General features: G+C 41.1%; 1 protein-coding gene across 1 annotated transcript; it reads right to left on the bottom strand.

The window, feature by feature from the left end:
- Nucleotides 1-7067: 7067 nt before the first annotated feature.
- On the bottom strand, nt 7068-10830 carry TMEM229A (transmembrane protein 229A). Its single transcript, XM_019030623.4, has one exon. It carries the CDS (start codon nt 10820-10822, stop codon nt 9692-9694), a length of 1131 nt encoding a protein of 376 aa, XP_018886168.2. The 5' UTR covers nt 10823-10830; the 3' UTR covers nt 7068-9691.
- Between the last annotated feature and the right edge of the window lie 4763 nt (nt 10831-15593).

Genomic DNA, 15593 nt, shown 5'->3' on the forward strand with positions numbered 1-15593 from the left:
TGCTCACTCGGAATATAAATTTGTGTTTCCTGCATGCAATACATCTGCCAAAACTACCATTCATGGAATTACAGAATGTCTTATCCATTGTCCCGGTATTCCTCACCGCATTGCTTGTGATCAAGGAACTCACTTCACAGCAAATATAGTATGACAATGGGTCCACACTCATGGAATTTACTGGTTTAAGCATACTTTCCTCCATCTTGAAACAGCTGGCTTGATAGAATGGTGGAATGGCCTTTTGAAGACTCAGTTATAGCACCAGCTGGATGACAGTGCCTTGCAGGGCTGGGACAAGGTTTAGCATCATATGAATTATATGAGTATTTCTCCCATAGCCAGCATTCATGGGTCCAAGAATCAAGGGGTGGACCTGGATTACACATGGTGACCCACCAGCAAAGTTTTTGCTTCCTGTTCTCATGACCTTATGCTCCACTGGCCTAGAGGTCTTAGATTCAAAGGGAGAAATGCTTCCTTCAGGAGACACAACAATGATTCTATTGAACTGGAAGTTAAGACTGCCACTCAGTTACTTTGGATTCCTCATGCCTCTGAATCAACAGGCAAAAAAGGGAGTTACTGTGCTAGCTGGGGTGATTTATTCTGACTAACAAGGGGAAATTTGGACTGCTGCTTCACAACGGAGGTAAGAAAGAATAGGTCTGGAATACAGGAGATCCCTTAGGGAGTCTCTTAGCATTACTATGCCTAGTGATTAAGGTCAGTGGAAAACCATAGCAACTGTCCAGTCCAATCCAGGTCTGTAATGACCCAGACCTTTCAGAATGAAGGTTTGGTTTACACCACCAGGTAAAGAACTATGACCAGCTGAAGTATTTGCTGAAAGCAAAGTGAAGACAAAATGAATAATGAAAGAAAGTAGTTATGAATACCTGCTGTGCCCATGTAAACAATTACAGAAATGAGAAATATAATTGTCATGAACATTTTCTTCTTGTTCCATTCAGGAACACACAATGTTTTGTCCTGAATGGAATCCTGGAAAAGGACATTAGGTACAAACTAAGGTAATCTGAATAATGTGCGGGCTCTTGTTAGTAATATAGGTACCTAAATAATAACAAAAGACTCATACTAATGCAAGATGTTAATGGGTATGTAAGAGCTGTGTACTATCATCACAGTTTTCTTGCAAATCTGAAACTGTTCTAAACAATAAAATCTCTTTTTAAAAATAAAAAAATAAAAATAGCTGCAAACTGAGCAAATCAGTCTTTAGAGAAGAGTCACATCATAAAACATACTCTTTCCAACTAGTTCACATGAACATCAGTTTTTCTTTCTAAATTCATGGTTCAGAAATAATGTTTTTAACGGTAGCTAGGTTCTCTGACTAGCCTACAAATTTAAAAGTCCACCATGTAGTTAAACTCTCTTAGAGGGCTAACTGAGCTTTTTGCCTGGGTAAAGAAGCTGCTGAGCAGAGGAGAGAAAAATATGAAAAATTAAAAAATTCCTACCTCTTTTTCTAGGCACAAGGTGATTCTTGTATATGTTCTATAAATAAATGTCCTATTGAAATCACATATGCCACCTGGTAGTATTTCTAAGTTCTGCTTCCACTATTATGTCTGACATAAACATTCGGAGCCAACAAAAAATTTCTGAGCATCTACTCTTAGCTATGTTCTTTACTAAGTGTTGAGAAAACAGGGAAAATGACATTACATCTAATCCCAGGAGAAGAGAGCAGGAAAATAGAAGAAACAAAAGAAATGAAGAGTAAATTCAATGGTAACTTTTCCCTTCTTCACTCTACTTGCTGTCACTTCTCTCTAACTCACTTTCAGGTCCTAGTCATGCAGTACTGGAATAACAGAGATCCATGTCCACTATCTTTATATGAATGTATAAGTGCATAAAGAGGACCAGCTGGCTTAATGGTAGTTCACTGGAAGGAGACCTAGGGTATTTCGAGAAATGAAAATTCAACTGAAACAATGGCAGGGTTGAGCTGCAAAAATGGCCAATCGTGTGTAATGTTGTTTCCTATTTGCAGAGATAAAATTTCTAGACCAAGTTGGAAATAGCTTCATCATTATACTTTATTACATATTGCTGCAATATTTTGGGATATTTAACCTGGAGTAAGACAATTATGACACACTTGGAAACTTTCTTCAAATCTTTGGTTTTTGGTGGATTATAAAACATGCTGCTATAAAGACACATGCACACGTATGTTTATTGTGGCACTATTCACAATAGCAAAGACTTGGAACCAACCCAAATGTCCAACAATGATAGACTGGATTAAGAAAATGTGGCACATATACACCATGGAATACTACGCAGCCATAAAAAAGATGAGTTCATGTCCTTTGTAGGGACATGGATGAAGCTGGAAACCATCATTCTCAGCAAACTATTGCAAGGACAAAAAACCAAACACCGCATGTTCTCACTCATAGGTGGGAATTGAACAATGAGAACACATGGACACAGGAAGGGGAACATCACACACCAGGGCCTGTTGTGGGGTGGGGGGGAGGGGGAGGGATAGCATTAGGAGATATATCTAATGTTAAATGTCAAGTTAATGGGTGCAGCACACCAACATGGCACATGTATACATATGTAACAAACCTGCACGTTGTGCACATGTACCCTAAAACTTAAAGTATAATAATAAAAAATAATCTTTGGTTTTTGGTTTGTCCATGAATTGAAAACTCCGAAAAATGACTGAGTTACAGATGTGGTCTTATCGTTTGGACCTTTCTAACAATCTAAGCTATAGAACAAAGAAACACATTTTCTTGGGAGATCTGAGTAAGTACAATGATCTCTGTCATTGGGAGTGATCATGAAGATGATGGATGGACACATGTCCAAGATGTTCTAGAAGGAATTACCGTATAGGCTGGGAGTTGAACTAGGTGACCATTAGTTATCTTCTTAAGCTCTAAAGTTCTGTGATTTTAGATTTTCAAAAAGTTGTGGTGTCTTTACTCATGCGCTGAGTAGACACTTCAATAACACTATTATTAAAACTTTCATAGCATGCCCAATAACATCATTACACAAAAAATAAACTCAGAAATTCCACTAAATAAATATTAACTCAATAAAGTATACATTTGGTATTCTGTCAAACCTAGGGTGTGCAGTGTTTCCTAAACCCAAAATTTACTTCGGAATGCAAATCTGCTGGAAAGATATAGAATAACATTCACATATTCCAATTATTTTACCCATAGAAAATTAACACATGTGCCCTCTATGGCTATCGAATAGTATCCTTCTCAACTGATCTTCAGTTTCTGCCTTAATTATTCTTTTGTTTCTGTTTTGTTTTGTTTGCTTTAAATATCAGCATTATGGGTAAGTACTATGATGAATTTTATTAAACTCTTGCTTTTAAGTATTTGGAATCTGATTGCTCTCTCTCATACACCAGGGAACTCTTTTATTTATTTTTTCTTCCTCTTCATTCATTGCTACTAATGAAAGGATTAGACTAAAATAGTTCTCCTTTAGAAGTGTACAAGAGCCTATTTAATTTTGTTTTTGTCCTAAAAGTTAGTAGGTAATCATAACAAAATGATATAAACTTTCTGCATGTTCTCAATATTATTTTCCCCCAGTAATGACTTTTCAATAATTGAAGTTTGGAATCTGAGATCCTATAAGGCTACTTTTGTTTTTGTTATGGATATCAATATTTTAATAAAATATCTTGTATATAGTATAAACATCTGTTGAAATCCCATGAAAAGTGGAGCTAATTTTCTCCTTAATATGGTAAGAACAATTTCTTGGATGGACTGTTGATCGATGGAATCTTTCACCCTTCTTTGGCTAGCTCCTTGTCTCTGTGACACCTATGGCCTCTCAATTTCTTTCTTGGTACAGCTGTTTAGGTCTGCGAGGGTAAGTTACCAGGAAACTTCACCAGGTGATGTTCTGTAGGTTGACCAGAGCAGTTCGCCAAAGGCTTTTCTTGGCTTGAACCAGGTTGAGACTCCAACGACTCAAGCCGAATGTCTAGAATTTAGTCTTCTAAACCTGCAATCAATGTATTTTTTTATTTTCTGAGGTAATATAATTATGCTAAAAGCTCTCAAAGACTTGCTGCTTAGACTCTACGAATGAAGCATCATTTGAAAAGCTACAATAAAGAAAATAAAGAGATCATAAGTATCATGACAAAAGAATGAAACACTGATTTTTTTTTTTTTTTTTGATACAGGGTCTCACTGTGTCACCCAGGCTGGAGTCCATCAAAGCTCACTGCAGCCTTAACCTTCTGTGCTCAAGGGATCCTCCCACTTAAGCCTCCTGAGTAGCTGGAACTACAGGCATATGCCACCGAGCCTGGCTAATCTTTGATTTTTTTGTACAGATTGTCTCCTTATGTTGCTCAGGCTGGACTCAAACTTCTGGTCTCAAGCGATCTTTCCATCTTAGCTTCCCAAATGGTTGGAATTATAGGCATGAGCCAGTGTGCTTGGCCTGATTTTTTTTTTTAATGAGAAAAACGTTCCTTAAGAAAAGTTTCATTGTAGTAAGTAATCAGGATGAATAGCATATATTAGCTCCGAAAAACTTTGGAAGCCTTCTTACTTCACTGAAAGTGGGGTTTATCAACTCAGCTGCCAACGGCTTTCCTCCCATTTAGCCTTTGTGTGAAAAACACAATTAATACTTTCTTGAGTAGTACAAGCTGAGCCGAGAAACCATCTTTCAGAGGTGTAAATTCTTGCCTTGGGTGGAAGGCTGGATGTTATTAACTTTCACAATTTCTTTCAACACTTGATTTTCCTCAATCGTGGTAAAGACATATTATTTATTTTTCTTTTTAGTTGGAAAAGTTGGTTCACGTGACTTTTGCATTTTGTAGAATTTTTAAGAGGTAAGATGAAAATTAAACATTTGTGCGTGTTAAGGATCCATGTTTCTCTGTCAGATGTCTGGTAATTTGCTTGATGATTTTTGCAAAGATAATTTAGAAATTAAGGAAACCATTCTCTATGTTTTTCTTTACATTAAAAGAAAAAAGTCTCCAATAAAAAATTTCTCTATCCACATCACAGGTTAATTTACAATTTCAGCTGCTGGTGGCTGGCTTGAGGCCTCAATGTTAAAAATGAGAATGAGGCTAATTCTAGTGAATAGAGGTCCACACAGACAATTGCTATCTTTGTTCCATGCTCCAGTACCAAGCCTAAGAATAGGAAAAAAACTAAAAACACCCTGGAAATGTAACAGAATCATATTTTGCTGCCATCTTTCTCTTCAGTATAAGCTGAGCATGTGTTTGATGCATAGCGGTTTGGGAACTATATACTTTCTTCTTACTTTCCTTCAGTAAAGGAGCTTAGCTCCATTAAGCATTGTTCAAGATAGTGTATTTAAAATTAACATAAAAGGTAAAAGATTTTAATGCCTTTTAATATACGGAAAATTGATTTTATTAAAATGCTTTAAGATACTACAATACAATTACTTATTTATCACTCTAACTCTGTATTGTGAGTGTAGCTTCCTTTCCAAGTATATTGATTTTTTTATGTGTTTTGGAAGTAGGAAACGAACCAAAGTAGTCTATCAAAATTCTCATTCACCGTCTTTCTTAAGCAGAACCAAGTCCATCATGCCGACGGAGACTATTTCAAGAGTAGAAATTCTTTTTATTCAAAGGGGTAGGATTAAACAATGAAAGACAGGTTATGTTTTTCTAACCTGTGTTTTGCTGAGCTGAAGCATGAAATATCAAATATTTATAATAAAGTATTCATAGTTAAGTACACTGAATCATTAAAATGTTGGAAATATTGAAATGGATGATCGATCTTATTGGAGTCCTTGTGTGATACAGGAACTTCTGTATTTACTGTTAACAAGATAAACTCAAAAGGTTACATTCCTTTTTAGATTCAGAGCTCAAATAGAATTGATTTAAAATTTAAAGCACTTCTAATAAGACATTTCAGCATTACATAAGTTAAACATGGAGAAAAAAATAAATTACATTTATGCTTTTCTATTAATACATTTCTTACTCTAAGTTGTTTACTAGAACTCAGAATAAATGTCTCTAAAGATTTAGTTTTAATTTTTGGCTGCTTAGCTCTTACAATGACATTTATTCTGAGTACCATATTAAATGTGTAGTAATAATTATATGTATTTTTCCTAGCTTGTGATATGAGGTATCTTGCATTTTGGCATATTATTCTGATTTTAGAGACAGGGTCTTGCTCTGTTGCCCAGGCTGGAATGCAGTGATGTGATCTTAGCTCACTGCAGTCCTGTACTCTTAGGCTTAAGTCATTCTCCTGCCTCAGCCTCTGAAGTATCTAGGATTACAGGCATGTGGCACTATATCTGGCTAATTTATTTTTTAATTTTTTTGTAGAGATGAGGACTTGCTATGTTGCCGGTTTGGTCTTGAACTCTTGGTCTCAAGTGATTCTCCTGCCTTGGGTTCCCAAAGCGTTGGGACTGCAGATGTCAGCCACCGCGCCTGGCCTTATTCTTATAAACTCAAGATTATCTGAATTCAAGCAAGGTACTGTATTTCACAGCATCACTGAAATATAAAGATGTATCATCTCGGGATAAGAACTAGGCTGATGTCAGTTATGCATCCTGCTATTAACTCCCTTGTTATTTAATACCATGGAATAAAAAGGCAGCGTGAAAGGTTTTTTGCCACTATTGCCTGGCTTTTATTGCAGCTACTCTTGCATCTATAATAGTGGAAGGGAAGAGCAATATGGATTGTAAAATGAACTCCATAGAAGATCCACTGTGGTCAGTAGATCAAGGCATGACAGTATTGACGTTAAGAATGGACACTGGAGTCCAGTATATACGGATTCAAATCTGAATGCTCAGTAGCTGTATGACTTGGGCAGTTACTTAACCTATTTGGGTTTGAGTTTTCTTGTCTTCATCTGTAAAAGTAGGGCTGTTAGAGGTTTAAGGGAATATATGTGCACATATATATATTAAGAGATATATATGATATATATAAATAAAATATATATCTATCCCCTTGAGATATATATATGAATATGTGTATTCCCCTGAGATATATATGAATATATATATATTCCCCTAAGATATATACATATATATATTTTCACATATTTCTTTACACACACACACACAGACACACACCCCTTAGAAGAGTTCCTTGTAGGTGGTAAGTGCTAATTAGATATTAACTATCATCACATTGCCGTCTCATTTCTGTATTTGAATTACTAATTAGTAACACAATTGAATGATCTGATGGTTCCTTCTTTTCCCTGGTTTTTCCTTAAAGGATCAACGGTTGCAGCAAAATGTCACATTTAAGAAGCTGAGTAAACACAGAATGAGAAGCCCTAAAGCGAGGTGCTGTGTTAATAGACAGGCTAATCACTTCCTGAATACATAAGAACTAGCTCTTTGTAGAACTAGCAGAGAGACTGCTAACAGGTTTTTGTTTTAGATTGATGGATTGATTTTCCAGGAACAGGCCTGAGGAGAGCCCTCGTAAAAATTGCCTCTCACAGCCTATTGCAAATAAGTATAATCTTACATAAATCAAAGCACTAGTACGTAAGTATCCCAAGGACAGAGATTTTGTCTGTGTTGGTTCACAGCTATATCCACAGAGTTCAGGCAAGTGCCTGGCAAATAGTGGAGGCTCAGTAACTATCTCTTGAGTGAACTGAATGAATGAAAACCTTGACTTTTCCTTTAAATAGGATTAACATTAAAAGCAAAACAAAACAGCATGCTTTCCTACTTCCTTGATGGATTTCTGACCCTAAGAATGCTGTTAGGCAAGTAAGAAGGGCTGGAGAGCAGCATGTGAAGGGCACAGTGCAAATGTGTACATTTAGCAAGTATTTCAGAAATCTCGGATTTGGTGAAGTATTTGCTGGAGTGTGTGGTGTGATGTCACACTTAACTCAGATACATGTGTCACATTTGAATTACAAATATTCTGTCCAGCATCTCCCTAACTTGAGTGACTATGCTTATACTTTTTTCTACACAGGGTTTTCATAAACCTTTGATCCTTGACCAAGTGTCATAGAGAACTTTTCTTAAGTGAAACTCTCTGCAAACAGTTAGCTTATATTTAAGTTTCTATTCAGCTTTGAGTATAGTATTTTGGCTAAAATAATGTTTTGCATGGTCCATTTCACAGATGAGGTTGATTATATAGCATTCATTACTTTTAATTTAGCTTACAACCTCAGATAGTGGTTTAAAATATATAACACTCATAACTATGTCTAACTTAATCAAATTTAAATTATTTTCTACTCCTGTAGCAAACATTTTTTGAAAACAGAAAAAAGTCCCTTTTTACAGCATAGGCTCGCTGATAATTTGAATAGAAAACCACTCATTTCTATACATGAAATTTTCCTGATTGCCTTTGTAATAAAAACTGAGAGGATATTCGTCATCCCTGGCTGAGCTGCACTGAATTCTACTCTTTTATACATGTAATAAAACAGCAAACAACATCAAAATACATTATTAATTAGGCATGAATTTCTTAAAATGGTTTACATCATTTCATTTAACTTCAGAGCTTGCAGACATTAATAGTAAGTCACCACAAAGCTACCATTGATTTATAATGCACATTACCACATCAAGCCTGGCCCAAGGACTCTGGGCCCAGAAGGAAAAACAGCCATGGCAGAAATATGCTGAAAACATATCTGTATTCACAGAAAACAATTAGGCTTAATGTAATTAGAGTGAACATTCAGGTTCATTTTATTCAAAGGTAATGTTTCTGCCCTTGAAGTTCCATGTAGAAAAGGGTCCTTGGAGTTAGAACACTGTGGAAGGTGATATAATTTCACTTGGCCCTCGGCTATGTAAGGTAAACATTTTACATTATTGCACAGTAACAAAAATTTACAGCCATAGATAACACAGGATCTGATCAACGTTAACACACCTGCTGTTTAAGGCTTACCCACATTGGAAAGCAATCATTTCCAGGATGGAGATCAAATATCTTAACACAGTGTCACCTGTGTGAGTTGCTAGAAAAGACCTCTCATTTAAAAATCTGTTCATAGAACGTGCTTTCACATTTTTCAGCCTCTTTTCACTTGTGTGCTAGACGGAGGCACTTTAAGAGCTATTAACTGTAGTCTCAAGAGTACAAGACATTGAGTTTCTTCAGTCATTGGTAAATATGGCAAGGAATTAAAATGAAATTAGATTAAAAAGAAAGTAAACAAATCACTGAATCAGAAAATTTAGCCAAATCTTGTAAAAATCACTGGTCTCTGATTTAAAGATCCCCCCCGCCAAAAAACAAACAAACAAACAAAAAAAATTAGTAGCTGTCACTCATCTATTGCCAGATGGGTAAACACTACTACATCATTCTCATGTTAAGGTATAACGGTTTTGCTGTTTGGGCTTGTAAACGTTTGGGCTTGTAAACGTTTTAAAACATTGGCGAATAAAGTACTTTGAATTATGTTTCGAGTAGTGTTTCAAAGTATATTATACACGGGTTTCAAATAGAAAAACTAAAAGGTGGAATAAAACAATTTGGAAGAGTTTAGTAAAGCGTATAAAAATTAAAGGACTAAAAAACCCACTTCATTTTAAATGTGTAAAAATAAATCGCATCCATTCGTGGGAATCCAGTGACTTTTTCCTTTTCTTTCTTTCTTTTTTGGTTTTAGTTAGCTGGTACGTACTGCACCCTCCACAACACGTTGGAAATTAGGTCCTGGTACACACTAAGGAATATCCAGCCAGGTAAATACATGAGGGTGATGAGGCCCATAAAATTGAGCGGGTAGTGAGAATAGTCCCAGGAACAAGCCCCGCACGTGCGGAGTCCCAGACCCCAGGACAGCTCCCACACGTAGATGAAGATCACGTAGATGGGCACCCGCTTCCAAGTGCCCCAACCGCGGCTGTAGTGGAGGTGGAAGTAGAGCTTTTCCACCACGAAACTGCAGCTGCCGTACATAAAGAAGGACCAGAGCGACGTGTGGCCGCTGGTTGTCCCGTCCCCCTGCCCCAGTACGTTGAAGAAGAAGGTGAAGAAGATCTCATCCAGAAAGCCGTGCATTCCGAAGAAAAGAAAGCGGGGTAGGTCGGGCAGCCCCTGGCTGGGGGCTCCCCCGGCGCCCCTGGGGCCACGGGGTCGTCGCCGCCGGGCTCCGGCCGCAGCAGGGACCCGGGCGCCGGGAGGGACGGGGAGCGCGCCCCTCCGCTGCTGCTGCTGCTGCTGCTGCTGCCGCCGCCTCTGTCGCCCGTACCGCAAGCGCAGGAAGCGCTTCAGGAACACTTGGCAGTGGTAGAGCGCCAGCACGTACTGCAGCGCCAGGTCCAGCGCCCCTGGCGCCACCGCGACCCCCGCCCCGCCGCCCAGGCTGAGTAGTAGCGCCTGGCCCGCTAGGGTCTGCAGCCCCACGTGGGCCGAGGGGTAGAGGAGGAAATTGAAGACGAAGGCGTTGGGACAGCGCCGCTGCTGCAGGTACACCTTCTCCAGGGCGAAATGGGTGAGCGAGTGCAGCAGGCAGCGGTAGGGCGAGGAGAAGCCTAGCATCCGCAGGTCCGGGCTGCGGGCGAAGCGCCGGGCCGAGGACACCAGCACGTCCAGGGTGATCCCGTGCATCCCGTAGAAGTAGAGGCGCATCCAGGCGGGCAGCGTGGCGCTCTCAGCCGGCGCTTCAGCAGCGGACAGCGGCTCCGGGCAGCCGGCTGCCGCCTCGCTTCCTGGCCCGCCCGGGGCCCCCGGACGCCGCGCCGCGCCGCCCCTCCGTGCGGGGCCCTCGCTGTCCACGTCGCTCCCCCCCATGGGCTCGGAGGCTGTCCGAACGCCCGAGGCTGCACCACCGCCGCTGCCGGGTGCGCGGAGCTGCAGGGCCGAGCGGCCGAGCCCCGCGCCGCCTCCTGGCCGCTGCCGGCCCCCGGGGGGCGCGCAGGGAGCTCCGTCCCGGCCGCGGTCCCGCGGCAGCGGGGGCTGATGCACTCAGGGGACTCGCGGGCCGCCCGGCTAGCGGAATCCCCCAGCCGTGGCCCCGCTGCGCCCTCCCTTCCAGTCCCGGGCGAGGTGCCGCCCGCCCGCGCCCGCTCTAGCTCTCACCCTGCGCGGCCTAACGGGCACCGCGGCCCAGCCAGGGGAGGCGGCGCCGGGGCTGTGAGGGGAAATGCAGAAGCTTGTGGAAGCCCCATCCCCTCTGCTGCTTAGCCCCGCGCCTCCGCTGCAGGCTCTGGGAACGTAACGCGAGCAGCGGCGGCCCTGCCCCCGCCCTGCCAATGCCCCTCTCCGCCTTCCTCGACCTCTCCCGCCTTCTCAGGCCGCCCCCACTCCCCGCCCGCCGCACCGAGTCCCACAGGGTCTGCTCGGGAAGGCCCGGCCCTGCTTCTTCCTCCCGGTGCGCCCACTCAACACAAGGGCTCCGGTCGTGCCGGGGGCGCTTGCTGGGCGGAGGCACTGAGTGGAGAAACACCTAACAGGTGTGACTGCAAGTTGATGGGCATTCCCTGCATCGCGGCAATCAGGGCCAGGGCCTGGCTGGCGGAGACGAATGGCTGAGAGCCACGGGCTGGAGGCTGGGCTCAAGACCAAAATATGGTGCTGTATTCTTAATGTTCTTATTCAAAGCCAGCTGTGTCCCAGTCATAGAGAATAAACTCGAGACTCCACGCCTGCCCGCCCCTGCGTTACCCTCCATCTAAATTGCTGCCGCGGGGCCTGATCCACTTTTCCAATCTATTTCTTGGCCCATCTACTTTTCTGGGTTTACTCAAGGCCAAGGACAGAGATTCGATGTCCCCCAGAATTTGTGAAATGATTTCAGGCCAGTTGGGTTGGGTTGGGGTGTGGAGAACAGGAAATGCTTTGCTCTAGCTACTGTGGGGTCTCAGGTGGAGAATAGTACCTCGTCCTGGCACACCCCGCTGCTGGGTTCTTCTTTTGGCAGAACTAGGTCATCCCAGAAATGGAGAGTGACATAAAGGGCCAGGGTTTATCTTTTTCTATCTTTTCCCTCCCTCCCTTCACGTCTCCCCTCTTCTCCCTTCCCTCATTCCCTATTTCCTCCCCTCCCCTCCCCTCCCCTCCAATCCCTCCCTCCCTCTCTCTCCCTTCCTCCCTCTTTCTCTCCCTCCTTCCTTCCTTCCTTCCTTCCTTCCTTCCTTCCTTCCTTCCTTCCTTCCTTGCTTCCTTCCTTCCTTCCTTCTTTCCTTCCTTGGTGGAGAGAGTGGAAGGGGTTCAGAATGTTGGTGTGTTGGTTCCACCATTCTCTCCAATTTTGAATCAGTCTTGGAACTGGAAAGAGCCTCGGGGGTGAATTATACCGATTACCTCCCTCTTTCTCCTCCTTCCCCCCAAATTCATGTGCGGATAGATAACAGTTCTGTGTTAGAGTTTAGATCCTCCCTTGATGAAAGGCTTTCTGGGGAATTTTTTTTTTTTTCCTTCTGGCGAATAGACATAATGAGGCTGATCCTCTATTTCTAAGGCAACCTCCTCCTCACGCTGTCTCCTTGCCTATTTCAGCCCCTCACGTTCCAATCTGTGGTAGCTAAGTTGACTGTGAATTAAGAGAAACTTTCATGTCAGGGACAGGAATGTCAGGAAGTTTTCATGTGAGGGACAGAAATGTCAGGTAGCAGGTTCATCAAACTTGTTGCAAACCAGGTTTGATCTAGTTGCCCAAGTGCCTGAGCAAATGCAATGAAGGGAAATAATGTAAACATTTTTGTGAGCACCTTGCTATGCCTACACTGGGAAAATAAAGGGTTATAAGATGCTCTCTTTAAGAGGTGTGTAATCTAGTTAAAATGATAATAATCTATTATGCCTTCATAAAGCCTACTTATGATTATTATCAATAATAACTGATCGTGATCATTTAATAGTAAATACTAGATGTTTGTACTACTAGATTAATGTTTGAGTTTTTATTTCATTAAATAAACTCAATCCTGGGCCCAATTTATCAGATATTACAAACAAATGCACTGTTTCTCCATAACTGCTATTTAGACAAGGGAAAGCACTTCTTCATAATACCATAAATGTAGTCATTCAAACATGTATATGCTAACTTGCTATATTAAACCTGAATTGTTTTCAAATAGCAAATTAAACTTCAAGGGCCCAAGTCTTCTATTTATTCTAACTTTTCTTAAGGATGCAAGGAAAATCTTGAAAATCTGTAGTCCAACCTAGAATTCATCCCAGGGAGTGTAGGAAAATCTTTTGGATTAAAAAAAAATTAGAGCTTTCATTTCTGTATTTTTAATTTCAGCATTTAAAAATTTCTATTTTGTATACCTTATATATTTTATAAATTACACAGTATAATAAAACATGCATAAAATTTATGTGTGTGTATATATACATATGAAACATTAAATTTTTTAATGAGGAGTATTTAATAAAAAGTTTGGGCTCACTACTGTCCTCACAGTAGTTCTCTATCAAGTGGGTTAGACTACTAAAAATCTTCTCATTCTTTTGGTTCTTTTTCTGAAATGGTTTTCCATTTTTCTGAGGAGAAATCATACAAAATATAAATGAACAGTTAGAAAAGCATAGTAGAAACTGCAGCTATGATCTGTTATTCTCTCCATGTTTCTTTTATATTTTCATTGTGGCCTCTTCTTAGTTAGACCATTTTGGAATGTGAGTGAAACTAACTTAAAAAAGTAAACAAACAAACAAACAAAAAAAAACTCGGCATAAGACAAAGTATAAGAAAAATGCTCATGGTATATATCACCTTTAATTCTTTTTTTTGGTCTCATTTAAAAAATCAGTATTCTGTGCCATTCTTACCCCAGCAATGATGCCAACCTTTGTTTTTGCTTTATCATCACATTGTTCTTTTTGTTTTACGTGCTTCATTGCTGTATTTCTAAAACTATTCTTCATTTTAAAACTGCAGGATAGCTTTAGTGATCATCATCATTTTATATTAAAAATCCTCACATTAGAGTCTCTATGAACATAAAAAGATTAAAAGCATTTCTTGCTGGTCTTTGCAGCTGTATGCTGTCGGGGCCAAGGGAAAACCTTCCTCTTTGCTCTGTGAATGTTCACTGAAAATCATGGACAAGAGGCAGATTAATTGGAGAAAAGGCTTACAAATTAATGTGTACATGGAGGCCCTCAGAGTGAAGACCTGAAGATACAGGGGGAATTGTCTATTCTTTTGCTTAGGTTCAACAAAGTATGGACAGTTGTGTCTGTACATTTTGTCCAAATGTGATTGGACAAAAGAGTATGATCTAAGGCTAACAGACTGAGTGGGGAAAACTCAGCAAGGCCTGTCTGTCGAGAATCTTCTTGGCCTCCCTGAGCATACATTCCCTTCTTCTGGGTATGGGGCAGGACACTCTCTGGAATGGGGATCTTATGACCATAGTCAAAAAAAGGTAGGTTGGATAACTTCTTGATGGCCAGTGTTTACACAGAAAGGCAGAGGGAAAGTTAGAGTAATAGTTTTAGGTTTTTGGCTGGCTTTGAGGAAAAGGGGTTTTGGTGACTATGGCCTGCCTTGGGGAAGAGGGATGCTAGTTTCTGTGGCTAGCCTGGTGGGGAATGGGACTGAGAGATAGAGGGGAGGTGAAGGTCAGAGAAAAACTTTTGTTTCTCAGGCTGCTTCCGAGGCTTTCATTGTGGAGTCTTGTTTTATGAGTCCCAACATTGCATTAGGTTGCAAAAGTACATCTGTAAACCCAGCAAATTTGGGAGTTGGTGGATATGAGGATAAAGGGAGTTTAAAAGTAAGAAACAGGAAACAACAATGAAACAGCATCATTGAGATTCCTTAGGTCTGGGGGCAGCCATTCAAAGAATACTTTGGGATGTTTTTCATCTGTGGGAAACACAGGCGTCTTTGACCTCAGGGACTAAGAAGCTGTTTGGGAAACCATCTCTACAATGGTGTAATATAGTTCATGTGGCATAAATACTGACTGGCCAAGTTGACTATAAACTGGTACAACCCCTGGAACAAGGGTCATCAGTGTGACCAAGGAGAAATTTGAGAATTAGTACAAGGGCCCTTCGGAGGCTCACGATCATCTTTAATGAATTGTTGCCTAGTGGCCATAGGTTCAAGGTTGTCTTTTAGATGGATGGCAAGCCTGAGATCTTTCATTGCATACCAGAAGAACAGAAGGCAGGTGCATGGAGAACACAACATTAAGAAGACAGCTAAAGAGAAGTTCAATTGGGTAAGACATGAATGTAGTGATAGAGAAAACAGCAGTCATATTAGCAGTAGATATACAAACCCACAAACCTTTCTTTTTCCTTTCTTTTTTTTTTTTTTTTTTTTTTGAGACAGTCTCTCTGTCTCCCTCTGCTTCCCAGGCTGGAGTGCAGTAGTGCCATCTTGGCTCACTACAGCCTTGACCTCCTGAACTCAAGTGATCCTTCTACCTTGGCCTGCCAAGTAGCTGGGACAACAGGCATATGCCACCACACCTGGCTATTTTTTTATTTTTCATTTTTTGTGGAGACAGGGTCTCCCTATGTTGCCCAGGCTAGTCTGGAAGTCCTGGACTCAAGTGATCCTCCCACCTTGCCATCTCAAAGTACTGGGATTACA

This window comes from Gorilla gorilla, chromosome 6 (assembly GCF_029281585.2).
Source record: "Gorilla gorilla gorilla isolate KB3781 chromosome 6, NHGRI_mGorGor1-v2.1_pri, whole genome shotgun sequence".
In the NCBI taxonomy this organism is placed as follows: domain Eukaryota; kingdom Metazoa; phylum Chordata; class Mammalia; order Primates; family Hominidae; genus Gorilla; species Gorilla gorilla.